Consider the following 12,473-nt stretch of genomic DNA (forward strand, 5'->3'; position numbering starts at 1 on the left):
ATTTTAGGCTAGATGAAAGGCAAGACGAGGCGGAGGCTCGAGTAGACTTCTACTACATACTACATAATATTCAGTTAATCATTGATTCAAAAAATACATCATCGTGTGTCTATTAAATGATTTATTTTTATTTTTCAAATAAATGATTTTTCATGTACTGTAAAATTTGATTAATTGATTCTCGACCCGAACCTCCCTCGATCCAATACATTTGTAATTGGATCGACTCTGTATTTGTTTCTTCAAGAAGAAGTAATCCTTTGAGGCAAAAGTTTTGATCTTTTTGTAGCCCAAGCGGACACCCGTCAATCTTAGCTCGTTTAGATTCGGGTTGTACACAAGCTTGGTCTGAATTACGCTTTCCTTCTCGTTGTTTTCGACGTTGGTTTGACCACGTATTTTCTCTTGCGACGAATTCGATTGCTTTTTTATCCTTCTTGTCTTTGATTTTCCTGATCTCCATCTGAAAAGCGACGCAACAGAGTTTTAACGCAATATCTTAAATATAGATATATTTTAGTTGTATACTACTTTTAAAGAATTGAGGAGTTCTAGAATCTTCATCAGGACGCAAGCAACCGATAAGTCCCCTTTATTGCTCCACCGTTCATCTGAAATGATGTAATTCAAAGGGGGTGGTCCTTTTCCGTTATTTTTTGGCCGTATTTGTGGTAATTTTGGAACTGTCAAGTTATCACAAAACGTCCACGCCAATCCCCATCGTGTAGTGCGACCCTGGCAGAATTCGGTTTCACTCCACGAAGAAGCGCCCGCCTCTTTGAGAAGAAGGATAATTGGAGCCAAACTTGATTTGTGTCCTAACATAGTAGTAAACATTCTGCAAAGGGAAATATAAACACAATTAAACTAGAATTTAAAAAAGAAAAAGAAACACATTTTTTAATTTCTTTACCTTACACAAGATTTTAATTCTTGGCACTCTTTTATAAGATTTTCTATGAATTTTACCTCACCACCCTTTACAGCGATTTCAGTGGTAGAAGCAGAACCACCAGACTTAGGACACATTGGTAATGGTCTTTTATCACTTCTCGACTTTGGTCCAAAACTATCACTGTCAAAGAAGGGTGGGTTGCACATTGTAAAGTCATACTTACAACTGGTGTCGATATTTCCATGTAACATGGATTCAGCTGTTACTTTGACAATTGTAACATGGCTTTGTAAGCAGTTCCGCTCTAATGTTTCTAATGAGCATTTGTAGTTTGTCTCATCTGCTTCTGTTGCAGTAAAATGCCAACCTTTCATTCGGGCTGCAAGTATGGGATAGATACAACAGGCACCAGTTCCTATGTCAATTCCATGAACAATTTGCTCACTAGCTGAATTAACTTGATGAAGTAAGTCTTCAACCCAAAGTAAGTAGTTGAGACGTAGTGGAAGAGTAGGAACAAGTCTGTCAGGAGGTAATTCAACATCAAGATTGAAGTCACGTTTCAGAAGAACAGTAGATAGTGCTCTCACTGCTGCTGCATCCTTGAAATCTATTTCAATTTTTCCTGTAAGTTTCTGTAGAAAATTAATGAAACAAAAAGAAAACATTAGTTTATGAACATGACATCTTCAGTCAGATACAATATTCTTTAAACCAAAATTTTTAAGATTACCTGTTTAGCATGTTTTCTAAATTCAGGAAACTTCAACGCTAATTCTTTAAAGTCTGGAGGAGTTCGATAGGGGTTACGTGGATGCATAAATGACGAATTCATTTTGATTTTACAGGCTTTCAGAGTTCCCAAACAAAAAAACTAATGAATGAATGTTCGTATAACGAGCGAAAAGATATCAGCTGTGAAACACACGTGCTTCATTTGTTTTAAAAAATGGCTGCCCTGTGGAAAACATGCCATCAATGTCTGCGTTACGGACTTTCACACAAATCTTTTTACCCTTCAGTATCTGCCATAAATGTAATATCTAAAAGAAATTTCAAACCTCGTTGGGTTGCACCTACGTTAAGAGAAATTAAACGAAGAAAAGACGTCGAAGACGACCGCAATGGAGGGCCAAAAATTTTTCACCGCAGCACATTTCTTGAATGGTTGTTTACTTATTCATGGTTTAGAAATATTGACTCAGTTATTAAATATATTTTATTTTGTTATCAGGAATTATGATGCTGAAATATTTGCATTTAGCAACAGACTTGGAGAAAAATTCAATGAAGCTACACTTCGAACAGCATTAACACACAAGTCGTATGTTGAGAGGGAAACTGCCAGATTGTCAGATATGGGAGTGGATTCCCATTTACAGATTCAAAACAATGAAGAACTTGCTGTAGCAGGTGGTGAAATGATAAGCAAATTTACCAATGGTTACTTGAGAGCAGTATTCACACGAGTCCCAGAAGAACTCATCATGTATGATTCTTATTCTATTCTCCCAAATGTGTGATTATGCTTAACTGTGAATTGGATACTTTGTGTTTAGGGCAATGCATGACTTTCTGACTTCTACTTCAAATTTAGAAACAGTTGGCAAACATATTGGGCTTGGTGACTTGATGCTTTGCTCAGTAAGTTTATCCTGAAATAGTCTTTACTTTTAAAATGTTTTCATAATCTAAATTCCTTGTTTAGGATTTTCCCTGTGAATCAGAAACCTATGTCAAGTCCCTCAAAGCAATTGTAGCTGCTTTGGCTGAAAGTTCAGGAGAAGAGAGGGCCAGGATTTTTGTTCAAGATCTGGTTGTTACACAATTGTATGGCTTAGATATAAATGAATTATGGAACCCTGCAGATTCTGTGGGAAATTTGACAGACATTCTTAAGCGAGAAGGAAAAGCTGAACCTGAATTTCGGCTCATCAAACACTCTGGGCAAAACTCAGTTCTAGCCGTGTACTATGTGGGAGTTTACTCTGATAAAAATTTTATTGCTGAAGGTAAGTTTACAATTATGTTTATTCATTCAAACTGGGGCTATACAATTATTTTACATACAGGTGCTGGAGAAAGTTTAGAAATCGCAAAAGAAATGGCAGCCCGCGAAGCATTAAAACAACTGTTCCACACTGAAGATTCAATGAAAGCTTTACCTTTTGGACGGCAGTTGAAAAACATTCAGTCTAAAATAGTACAGTTAGAAAATCAGCCGAACCTTCCACTTAGTAAATGGATCTCAGAAAAAGTCACATCGGCTGTTCATTAATATTAATTGATTGACTGGCTATCATGGAGAACGAATATAGGTTTGGAACATTGTATAATTTCTTTTCATTTTGGAGTTTGCGCTTCTCCGGTATCGGTAATTATTTGTCCGCTCTTGTCCTTAACACGGATCCGCCCATTCGCATATCTTGTTTCCGAACGGCCATCTTCGTACACGGTTTTCACTGTACCGTCTGGGTATTCTCGTCTCTAAATAGGTTTTAAGAAAATGTAAGCATCAACCTTGTTTAGAGATTTTAAGAAGAAACCTACCTTGCAAATAGGAGTGTAAATTTCTCTGATTCCCGAAGGAAAAGTCATAACTCCATGACCCTTGCCATCCGTCCATAGTTTTGTGCCATCAGGCAATTGAGAATCTTCTCGGCCATCAGGATATTTCATCTTCTGTGCTCCTCCGGGATATTCCACCTGAGAACGGCCATCTGGATAAGTAGTTTCAATCTGTCCACTAAAAGAGGGAAAACAAAATCCCAAGTAACGACTACCCTGGGGAAAAGTTCGAGGAGAACTACGAACCTTGAAAATTCAAGAATATCTGTTCCGTCTGGCTTTGTGGTGTGCTTTGTTCCACTATCAGCGTAGGTGTAAATAACACTTCCATCAGCAAGCTTCTGCTTGATATCACCATTGTAATAAACCACCTGTGTTCCTTTGCCATCAGGCCAAATTTCCTTGCGATTGCCATTCTGGTAGAGCACCAACTTGGTTCCATCGGGCAGTACAGTTTGTGAAACACTACCTATAACACGAAACCATTTTTAACGTTTCGAAATTGGTAAACTGTCAATTTTCTTAACAAACCAGATCCAGGACTTGAGTTCACAAGAAGGGTTTCTTCGGGTTTTTGGCGACTTAGTGAATCGCTGGGTTTTGTAGGATTTTTCTGGGGATTCCTTGGTGAGCCATTAGGGACAGTTTCGGTAGGATTAACCAAAGCAATCTGTGGACTCTGAGGACGTACTGCAGGCACATTTGCTTCTGCAATCACAGGAATTGATTTCTCGCTTTTTGAATTTTTCGCCTAGAAAATAAGAGAGAAGTTTTATAAAAAAATATGTGTTTATCCAAACGTAATTGTGATAAACATACCAAAGCCCCGGGTCGAAGACTGGCATTAAGCCGACGTCGCAGATTTTGTTCTTCGGCGCGCACTTTTTCAAGGTTATCGGTTAATTCGCGATTACGTATTTCAAGTGCACGTATCTTTTCCTGGACGACGGTTTGACTCGCCATCCATTTGTTCTCCTTCTGTCGATGTTCTTCTTTCGCTTGCTTTAATTCTTCTCTTAATTTTTTCAATTCCTCTTCGTTTTCTGTTTTATAATGTCATTGAAGTGGTTGTTTAAAAAAAAATGTATATACTAACTATATTTAATTACCTTTCAGTTGAGGTAGATCTTTGATTTGTTCAATTCGTACTCTTTTCTGTTCCTCACTATAGAGTAACTGCAATCTTCGCTTCTCGTTTTCAGTGTACCGCCTAAATTTTTCTTGTTCCTGCTCCAACTTTTGTTTAGATTCGTCGTGCTCTTTCCTTGCCCGACGGATAGCTTCAGTTTCTCGTCTGTAGTTGGCGATTTCGCGTTCAAGACTGGTGAGTCGAGATCGTAAGAGGGATGTTTGGTAAACAACACGAGGATCTTCTATGGGTAGTTGTAAAGAAGCAGCACCTGTTAAAAGTAAACATTTAGTCATGTTAAATATTTCTGTGTGTTGTTTACTTTAGGTTACCTTTTATTTGGTCGATAACAGGATCAGAGATATTGCTCAGAGGATTATTGGTTTTAAGGAAGTTTTCTTCCTGGGTAGTAGGTGAAGGAAGTTCTTCATTGTTCCACAATCGGACTGGATTGCCGAACAGTTTTTGATAATCCGGAAAACCTATTGGCGACGTAGGCGTTTCATCTAAGTCGAAGGGCTCCCGAATAGGACAAGTAGGCTCGTTTGAATGCTGGCTGAGTCGAATAGTGTTGGAAACGTAAGGTGATGCGTGAGAATGACCAGGATCTTCTTCTGAAATGTCTGCCAACCAAGGTTTATCGTATTCTTCGTTGGTTTGTGTCTGCACTTCTTCGACATGCTCAGCAAAGCGAACGTGCCTGCTAGGTTTACCCGATGTCCTTTCGGTGATAACTTCAACCTCTTCATTGCTGCTTGTTCCTTTTCTTGAAAGGAAATTGATGACTTTTGATGGCGAAGGGAGATGTGTCACTCCTTTATCAATGAGTTGGCCGATGAGAGAAGAACTGGACGAAAAGCTAGCGTTGATGTTGGCAAAACGTTCCAAGAGCTCGAAAACGGCAAGATCCTCTTCGTTTCTAGACGAGTTAACGTCTCTTAAAGATTCATCGACTCTTCGGCCTGTAAAGGGTAGAATCTGGGATAAAATTTTTGTATCTTGTACTGATTCAACAGGAGTTGGTTTCAAGGTAATTTGATTTTGCACAGGTGCCAATACTGGTTTGGGTAATTTTTCCTTTATTTGAATTTTTGAACTCATTGAAGTAGAAGGAATTTTGTTTTCTTTTCCATGGTTCCCTTTAGAATGGGTTGATTTTTCTATTTTTGGTTTTGTGATGACACCAAATCTAGATATTCCCTGTCCTCTTTTCAGAAATGTAAACTTTTTTGCTTGAGCAGTGTTTTGTGATGTTAATGCTTGATCTTTAGTATTTATTGAAGTCTCTAGCAATTGCTGAAATGTTTGCACAGATCTTGGTTTCTTTAATGGTACATCATCAACGCTTTGTGGTGAGGTGATAGAATTTTGTTGGTTATTGTCTCTATTTTCTTTCTGATTATCACATTTTCCTGTTGATATCAAATTGGGAGCTTCTACAACTTCAAACGAACCATTTTCTGAGGTATTAGTGGTGTCGCCAGCATTGATCATAGATAAAAGTTTCTTTTGTTTTTCCATAAGAAGTAGTCTTTGATGTTGTTGTTGCTCCATTAAGCGATTTTTCTGCTCTTGCTGCCAATTCCTTAGCTTTTGAAGCATTTCTTCCGACATAACATCTTCTGCTGAAGTATCCTCTTCCATCCTTATAATAAAGTCGAATTCCTGTTCTACACTACGTGTTTACACTTGCGATTCAAAAATGTTGTTAATAACTGGAAATGTCAAAAAGGGAAACTGCTTTTTGAATCATTCGATAATCGATATATTCCCAGAAATCGATAAACGAAATTATTTGATTCCGGATTTCTACTGTTTTAATATCATTCGCAACTTCTAAGTAAGAATAAACTTTAAATTTATATTTAATATAAAAAAGAGAATGTTTTTACATTTTTCCTTAACAATATAATTATGATTGATTTATAGGGGGTATAAAATTGAACGGTAGAGGGCAATAGCTGTCCTTGAAAAAAATTTAACGGCCATATTGTTGTGGCGCGGGATAGCATGGTGGGACTTTCCCTTATACCTTGGCAATATCCCATCAGTCCCTCTCAACATCAGCTGGTCCAGTCCAGGCTCAAGTAGCTGGGCGCCAGGCTAAAAAGTTTTTTTTTTTAACTCTTGCTACGTTGAAGGGGGCAAAAGTCGGAATTGTTCAGTCCGACACAAAACGTTTTTTGTTTGTCCACTCTAGACAAATGGCTGGTTTTTCCGTTTGGCGTGTTATTTGTATTTGATCTTTCGAACCGATCACTTCGTCCTTCAGTGCCCATTCAGTTGGTGTTGGCGGTTTCCGTCTCTTATTTTTAATAATTATTTAGGAACACAACAGTTTCCTCATTTTCAAGAATGGAACTCGCCAGTGCCAAAGCTAAACGTGTTTATAAAGTCGTCTTGACCGGAGGTAAAAAAAGAATCCGAGGGAAAACTCACTAGTGCACGTGCTTACAACTTAGTGTGCAGCATGGTGGGAAATGTCGATGACTGCTTGCCAGACTTTTTATCGATTTTTTTTTGTCGCACATTTTTTTGGCTTCTTATTTTAAATATTCTTCTACGTGTGCCATTATTGAGTAGAGCGCTATATTTCCGACCAAAGAAATTTTTCTTTGTAACTTATGCTCATGTGAATTCACTTAGGACCGTGCGGGGGAAAAACTACTGGGCAAAGCAGGCTGTGCACCTTCTTTGAAAACTTGGGATGGAAGGTATTTTTATTATTGGGGCAGTATGTAGTAGAATACAATTTGACTGACGTATCGTCGTATTATTATTTTGTTCATTTTAGGTTTTCAGAGTGCCTGAAACTGCCTCAACCTTACTCAGGTTAGAACCAATTGCTTTGTTCTTGGTTAATCAGTTTCGCCTAAAATGAGATTGCATGTCGCCATGGACGTTTAAAAAATTAGTAACGAAAACATGTTTTGCTTTATCCTTCGCTTACTATTTACTTGACCTTTAAATGCCATATCGTAGTTTTTTTTTTTTTTTTTTTATCTTACAATTTTGCTTAATTTTAACTTTCAAATTAAAAAAAAATGTTTTCTTCAACTTTTAGCGGCGGGGTGAAATTCGCCGATTTGTCACCTGAAGATGGTAAGAAGCAACTCTTTCTAGTTCTTGCTACATTTAGTTACTTTCCTTTCTCCTCACTCGTGATCATCCTCACGTGTTTTTCATTCAACAATTGTACAAATGTGATTATTTCAAAATGGGGTTCGTATTTCATCATTATTGATGTGTGTGTGAGGAAATAATGCCAAGTGGTAAAAACAAATGTGATGGGTTTTTCTAGGCCCAAGCTCAGGGTCAAATAATGCAGATAACGACCATTTTACGGGGACTAGATGCTGGACAAGCGAGACGAACTTGGGCCCGAGCCTTTCTGATCGATGTCAGCAGCGTGCTCCTTACCAAAGCGGCAGCGGTGTGTATGTGTGTGGTTGTGTGTGTGTGTGCCTGCCTGTGGCTGTGTGTTTCTGCTTTCGAATTGTTGAGTTTGAAAAAAGTAAAAATAGATTTCGGGCTTTACTATAGTTTTCTAGTAGCTGGCTGGGTAAACGTGTTTGTCAGCATGAGAAGGACCCGTCTCCGGTTTCCTAGATTACAAGGGGAGAAGATGGTCACCTGCCAATAATCTGCCCACCGACGTGACGTTCCTCCGCATTTCCTCCGACTGACGTAATTCGAGTACATGCCTTAAACCTTCCGTGTATTCCTTGGCACGGATGTAATTGTTTCGTGTTCAACTGTGGTGAAACTAAAAGGATGAGAAAAAAGTTGCGAAATTTTGTTATGGATTCATGATGGATGGGTTAGATATCGCCCGGCGGAATAGCGGACATTCGAGCCTTTGTATATTGGGGTTCAATTTGCTGCCAAGTGAAGCCTCGTCAGTGGGACTTGTTATCGATGGGAACCGACTGCAAATGTTAGATGCTGAAAGAATGCGCATTGCTTGAGGTTTAGTCGATTCCCGTTATCCGCTTTCACTGATCAAATATCATCCCCGCATATCGTCTGAAGGCGATCGAACTGAATCATTGATGACCCCCCTCCTCCTTCGACCGATCGTGTGTCACGTTAACAAAAGGATGTGGTCAAATGTACACGTCCATCCCGTATTGATTGGTCATTAGACTCCAGTTTGCAATTGTGTTGATGATATGTAGTTTAATCAAATTATCATCTCGTTTTATTTCCTCTCATGCAGCTATCACATTTCAAGAAAACTTGCTGAAGACGATGATCCAAATGGAGAATACATTTTTCGCTCTTGCTGAACATTTCAACCGCGATTGCATTATTATTTGCGACCGGGGAACTATGGACGCATCCGCATGTAAGTTGCCATAGAGATTTCGTCCTCATTTTTCCATGTGAATAATTTAGTCTAGCTCAGTCGCAAGTAAGAGAGGATGGATCTATAGTGACATGCCACACGAACATGTTAGTAAACCAATACTAGTGGTCCGATTTCGCTTAGAATCGAACATGAGATGAAGTTGGCGAGATCGTGCAGAAATTGCGTGATTTCACGTGAAGCACGTACGCAAAGTATTGATTGCTGAAGGTAGTACATCCCGGAGATTAAACGATTTCGCCAACTTCTTCACGAAATGTTGCCAGTATAATATAGCTTCGCGGTTTAGTAATTAAATACGCGGTTTCTAGCATAGATAGCGTGATATTCGTTAAACCAGTTTCACCTTGATAAATAGCATGACCATAAAACTCAAGGTTATTGAGAAAACGCTTGGCTCAAGTTTATGTTATCAATATATAACATGTGTATGTAATTGTGGTTAATGGAGTTTAACGCAATAATAAGTCAATGTCGTTTCACATTTTATCTCATGGATTATGTCTATTAAACTAGTTATTTTTATTAGTTGTCTCAAAGGAAGTTTGGGAGCAGTTGATGAAAACAAACGGGTGGAATCCGGTTGAGCTAAGAGATACGAGATACAACCAGATAATCCACATGGTATCAGCTGCCAAAGGCGCTGAGGACTTTTACACTACTGAGGTAATAACATACATTTAAATGAAATTTTGTGATACTCATTAATGTTTTTAAATCAACAACAGGATCACTCTTGCCGGAGTGAAAATCTGGATTTGGCTCACACACTAGATGATCGTGCGGCTGAAGCTTGGATTGGCCATCCTTATTTTGACGTTATCGACAATTCGACTAATTTCGATACTAAACTCCGTCGCATGATTAGCGTAAGCTTACGGTAAATTTTGTTTATTCGGAATAACTTATTTTCAATTGTCGATTTTATAGGCCGTATGTCAGCGAATGGGTCTGGACACTGGAGACCGTTTGGAAACCAACGCTAAGAAGTTCAAGTTCTTAGTTCGTTCATTGCCCGATGACAGTATGTTTCCTCCTTTTGAGGATTTTGACGTCATTCATGACTATTTACAGACCAATTCAAAGAAGACGCAAGCTCGCTTAAGAAAAAGAGGCCAAAAAGGTGAGCTTCTATCCGTAGGATTAATAATTTGATTGAATTCGCTGTGTATTGATTGCTCGGTGCATGTTGCTTAGATCGCTGGAGTTACACCTTAACTGTACGTCGGCCGGAAGTACGTGGCCAAGTGGTAGAGATCAAGACTCAAATCACCAGCAGAGATTACACTAACATGCTGGAGCAACGTGATCCTTTTCACCTAACCATTTTAAAGAAGAGACGTTGCTTTCTCTATCACAACCAGTATTTCCAACTGGATATTTACAAAGAGCCTTGCCATCCAAGGTATACTTAGCAATTGGATTTTTTCCAACAGAAACACTTCACTATACCAAAAACGCTTTTCATAGATGCCACGGCCTAGTGTTGTTGGAAACGTATACGACGCAATCGTTGGAGGAATTCCAAGCTAATAAATTGCCCGATTTCCTTGACATTGTCGATAACGTGACGGGCGATCCGACCCACTCAATGTACAACCTTTCTCTTAAAGAGGAATGGTTAAATAATAAAAAATTCTGCTTCAAACTTGCAGGTAACGCAATATCCGATAACAAAAATTTTGTATTTTTCTTGTGTGTGTTGTGGAAATCCTGGGAGGGTTTGTACCGTTCACAGGGGAGTTGACATACATTGTGGGGAAATATTGTGTAAGTTATAGCTACATATTAAAGGATCCATATTTTAAATTATTGACTCAGCTGAATTGCACGAGGAATTGGGCTGAGGTAAGGAACACCGAGCTTGATGGCTAATGATCGAGTCGGATGCATGCGTGTGTATCATAGGAGAATTTTCACCACAGAATTTATTTAGCAAATCACAATTTTTTCGTATCCTAGTATTTGTTCCTTATTTTCTACTTTTATTTTAAGTTTAAGTCTCGTATAATTTGACTAATAATTTTTTTTTGTATCTGAATATCAAAAATCTACAGCCGACGACGAAGATGACCTGACTGGAAGCCCTCGAACCAATGGCTGGATAGGACCACACGTTAATGGAGTTTAGTAGCGATTCTCAGCACATACGGTCAAGGGCACGTTAAGTAACCGACTATTAAATCTGATTCCTGTGAGTCTCAGTTCTTATTCAAGTTATTCTACTCACTATATCAACCCCCCCCCCCCCCCCACATACAAAGGCAAAAGAAGAAATAAAGAAAGTAAAAATAGTAAAACTTTCTGGGAACACCTGACTCATGATAACTACGATTTTCTTACTGCTGCTTTGTAATAACTACAAAAGTTGCAATACGCTCGTGTTAAAGTTATTAGCTAGTCTACTAAATGATGATCGCCGATAAACTGTAGCATTTGGTCGTCAATACTTAAGCGACCGTGTTACAATTTCTTCATTTACCCTTTACAAGTGCATTATATCCCATGTAGTATTAAAATAACCTTCATTTTCTTAGACAAATACAATATTGTATTCTTGCAGTAATACAAATTCTGGAAATTTCAAGTGTATCATTTTAACATTTACAAGTTGAATTTAAGTTCAATGGTGCAGATTATGCCCCTTTACCTTTTTTTGCAGTGTAACAACTTTGACTGGTAGCAGAAATTGGTCTTTTTGTTGCATGAGAAGTGGTTTGAGATGTAATGACAGAGTCCTGATCAAAATCAGCTGAACTGCTTACACTTTGCTGATTTATTTCTTGATTTTGTTTCTTCTGCAAGAGCTCAGAGTCATGAGCAAAGACACAGTTTGACCCAAATCTGCACCTCCCTTTCCTATAGTTCCAGCAAATTTTTCTCCCATTGATTTCTTTGATGTCTTCAAGTTTGGGGGTGAATTTTACATGCTTTTCAAGTGTGCCCTTTTCTGCATCCTCTGCTTCTTTGTATGGATTTGCAAACACAGATTTTCCTGACACTGAAGTCTCTGAACTGCGAAAAGGGTTTTTCAAGTTCTTTAAATGTTCATCTTGCAACAAAAAGTTATCTGCTTGATCATTTTCTTCACTAAAAAATGAAATATTTAGAAATTTAAAAAATTCATAGAGAAATTTTTCATACCCACTACTACTATCATCAAAAACCTGGAAAAAATTATTTTCGATTTTTGATTTCACAGGATCTTCAGCAAGTTCTGTTTGGGTTGATTCTTTTGTTTCGGTTCCAGAACTTTCCGAGCTATCCGATCCATAACCCACCAACAAATTTAACGAAGTCATCTAATTTTTAATCGTAGAAGCTTAACGAGTGCTTAATTTAAACTAAAGAAATAGTGAATTATTTAAATTTTAGTAGATCTCTTAACTGACGTTCAGAACAATATGTAGTTGTGTACTGAGCATTGTTGCAGACGACATTACCCAAAACACTAAGAGAAGTCATAGGGTCCGGCCGGCCCTCTGTTGAAAAAGTTTAGAGACAGGTTGTTT

General features: G+C 38.3%; 4 protein-coding genes across 5 annotated transcripts; 2 read left to right on the plus strand and 2 right to left on the minus strand.

The window, feature by feature from the left end:
- Positions 1-114: 114 nt before the first annotated feature.
- LOC124314302 lies at positions 115-6,522 on the minus strand. The gene is made up of 10 exons (XM_046779474.1): positions 4,925-6,522; positions 4,573-4,863; positions 4,283-4,506; positions 3,995-4,214; positions 3,710-3,932; positions 3,442-3,641; positions 1,629-1,744; positions 914-1,530; positions 532-838; positions 115-463 (listed from the first exon to the last, which is right to left on the minus strand). The coding sequence occupies exons 1-10, from the start codon at positions 6,234-6,236 to the stop codon at positions 128-130; spliced, it is 3,846 nt and encodes a 1,281-aa protein (XP_046635430.1). The 5' UTR covers positions 6,237-6,522; the 3' UTR covers positions 115-127.
- LOC124314175 (39S ribosomal protein L44, mitochondrial-like) lies at positions 1,789-3,226 on the plus strand. The gene is made up of 5 exons (XM_046779280.1): positions 1,789-2,062; positions 2,130-2,384; positions 2,455-2,539; positions 2,604-2,907; positions 2,968-3,226. Exons 1-5 carry the CDS (start codon positions 1,845-1,847, stop codon positions 3,171-3,173), a joined length of 1,068 nt encoding a protein of 355 aa, XP_046635236.1. The 5' UTR covers positions 1,789-1,844; the 3' UTR covers positions 3,174-3,226.
- Positions 6,523-6,674: 152 nt separating the features above from the next.
- Positions 6,675-11,224, plus strand: LOC124314110 (TRPL translocation defect protein 14-like). Of its 2 annotated transcripts, XM_046779151.1 has the most exons (12): positions 6,675-7,002; positions 7,239-7,306; positions 7,387-7,424; positions 7,657-7,694; positions 7,894-8,025; positions 8,812-8,940; positions 9,491-9,627; positions 9,690-9,830; positions 9,892-10,084; positions 10,159-10,366; positions 10,432-10,616; positions 11,019-11,224. In XM_046779151.1, exons 1-12 carry the CDS (start codon positions 6,948-6,950, stop codon positions 11,090-11,092), a joined length of 1,398 nt encoding a protein of 465 aa, XP_046635107.1. In that variant the 5' UTR covers positions 6,675-6,947; the 3' UTR covers positions 11,093-11,224. The 2 variants fall into 2 exon arrangements, with proteins under 2 accessions (XP_046635107.1, XP_046635108.1); XM_046779152.1 differs by lacking the exon at positions 7,894-8,025 and having other exon boundaries at positions 6,682-7,002.
- Positions 11,225-11,354: 130 nt separating this feature from the next.
- Positions 11,355-12,398, minus strand: LOC124314250. Its single transcript, XM_046779405.1, has 2 exons — positions 12,106-12,398; positions 11,355-12,051 (listed from the first exon to the last, which is right to left on the minus strand). The coding sequence occupies exons 1-2, from the start codon at positions 12,261-12,263 to the stop codon at positions 11,598-11,600; spliced, it is 612 nt and encodes a 203-aa protein (XP_046635361.1). The 5' UTR covers positions 12,264-12,398; the 3' UTR covers positions 11,355-11,597.
- Positions 12,399-12,473: the final 75 nt, after the last annotated feature.

Source organism: Daphnia pulicaria, chromosome 10 (assembly GCF_021234035.1).
Source record: "Daphnia pulicaria isolate SC F1-1A chromosome 10, SC_F0-13Bv2, whole genome shotgun sequence".
NCBI classification, from domain to species: domain Eukaryota; kingdom Metazoa; phylum Arthropoda; class Branchiopoda; order Diplostraca; family Daphniidae; genus Daphnia; species Daphnia pulicaria.

Coding starts and splice junctions, on each gene's coding strand:
- LOC124314302 (XM_046779474.1), bottom strand. CDS start 6,236: ATGGAAGAGGATACTTCAGCAGAAGATGTTATGTCGGAAGAAATGCTT. Junction 4,215..4,282: donor GTCTTCGACCCGGGGCTTTG/GTATGTTTATCA, acceptor CTTATTTTCTAG/GCGAAAAATTCAAAAAGCGA. Junction 839..913: donor GAATTAAAATCTTGTGTAAG/GTAAAGAAATTA, acceptor TTCCCTTTGCAG/AATGTTTACTACTATGTTAG.
- LOC124314110 (XM_046779151.1), top strand. CDS start 6,948: ATGGAACTCGCCAGTGCCAAAGCTAAACGTGTTTATAAAGTCGTCTTG. Junction 8,026..8,811: donor TCCTTACCAAAGCGGCAGCG/GTGTGTATGTGT, acceptor CCTCTCATGCAG/CTATCACATTTCAAGAAAAC. Junction 10,617..11,018: donor ATTCTGCTTCAAACTTGCAG/GTAACGCAATAT, acceptor AAAAATCTACAG/CCGACGACGAAGATGACCTG.
- LOC124314250 (XM_046779405.1), bottom strand. CDS start 12,263: ATGACTTCGTTAAATTTGTTGGTGGGTTATGGATCGGATAGCTCGGAA. Junction 12,052..12,105: donor TTTGATGATAGTAGTAGTGG/GTATGAAAAATT, acceptor TTCATTTTTTAG/TGAAGAAAATGATCAAGCAG.
- LOC124314175 (XM_046779280.1), top strand. CDS start 1,845: ATGGCTGCCCTGTGGAAAACATGCCATCAATGTCTGCGTTACGGACTT. Junction 2,540..2,603: donor GTGACTTGATGCTTTGCTCA/GTAAGTTTATCC, acceptor TTCCTTGTTTAG/GATTTTCCCTGTGAATCAGA. Junction 2,908..2,967: donor TAAAAATTTTATTGCTGAAG/GTAAGTTTACAA, acceptor TTTTACATACAG/GTGCTGGAGAAAGTTTAGAA.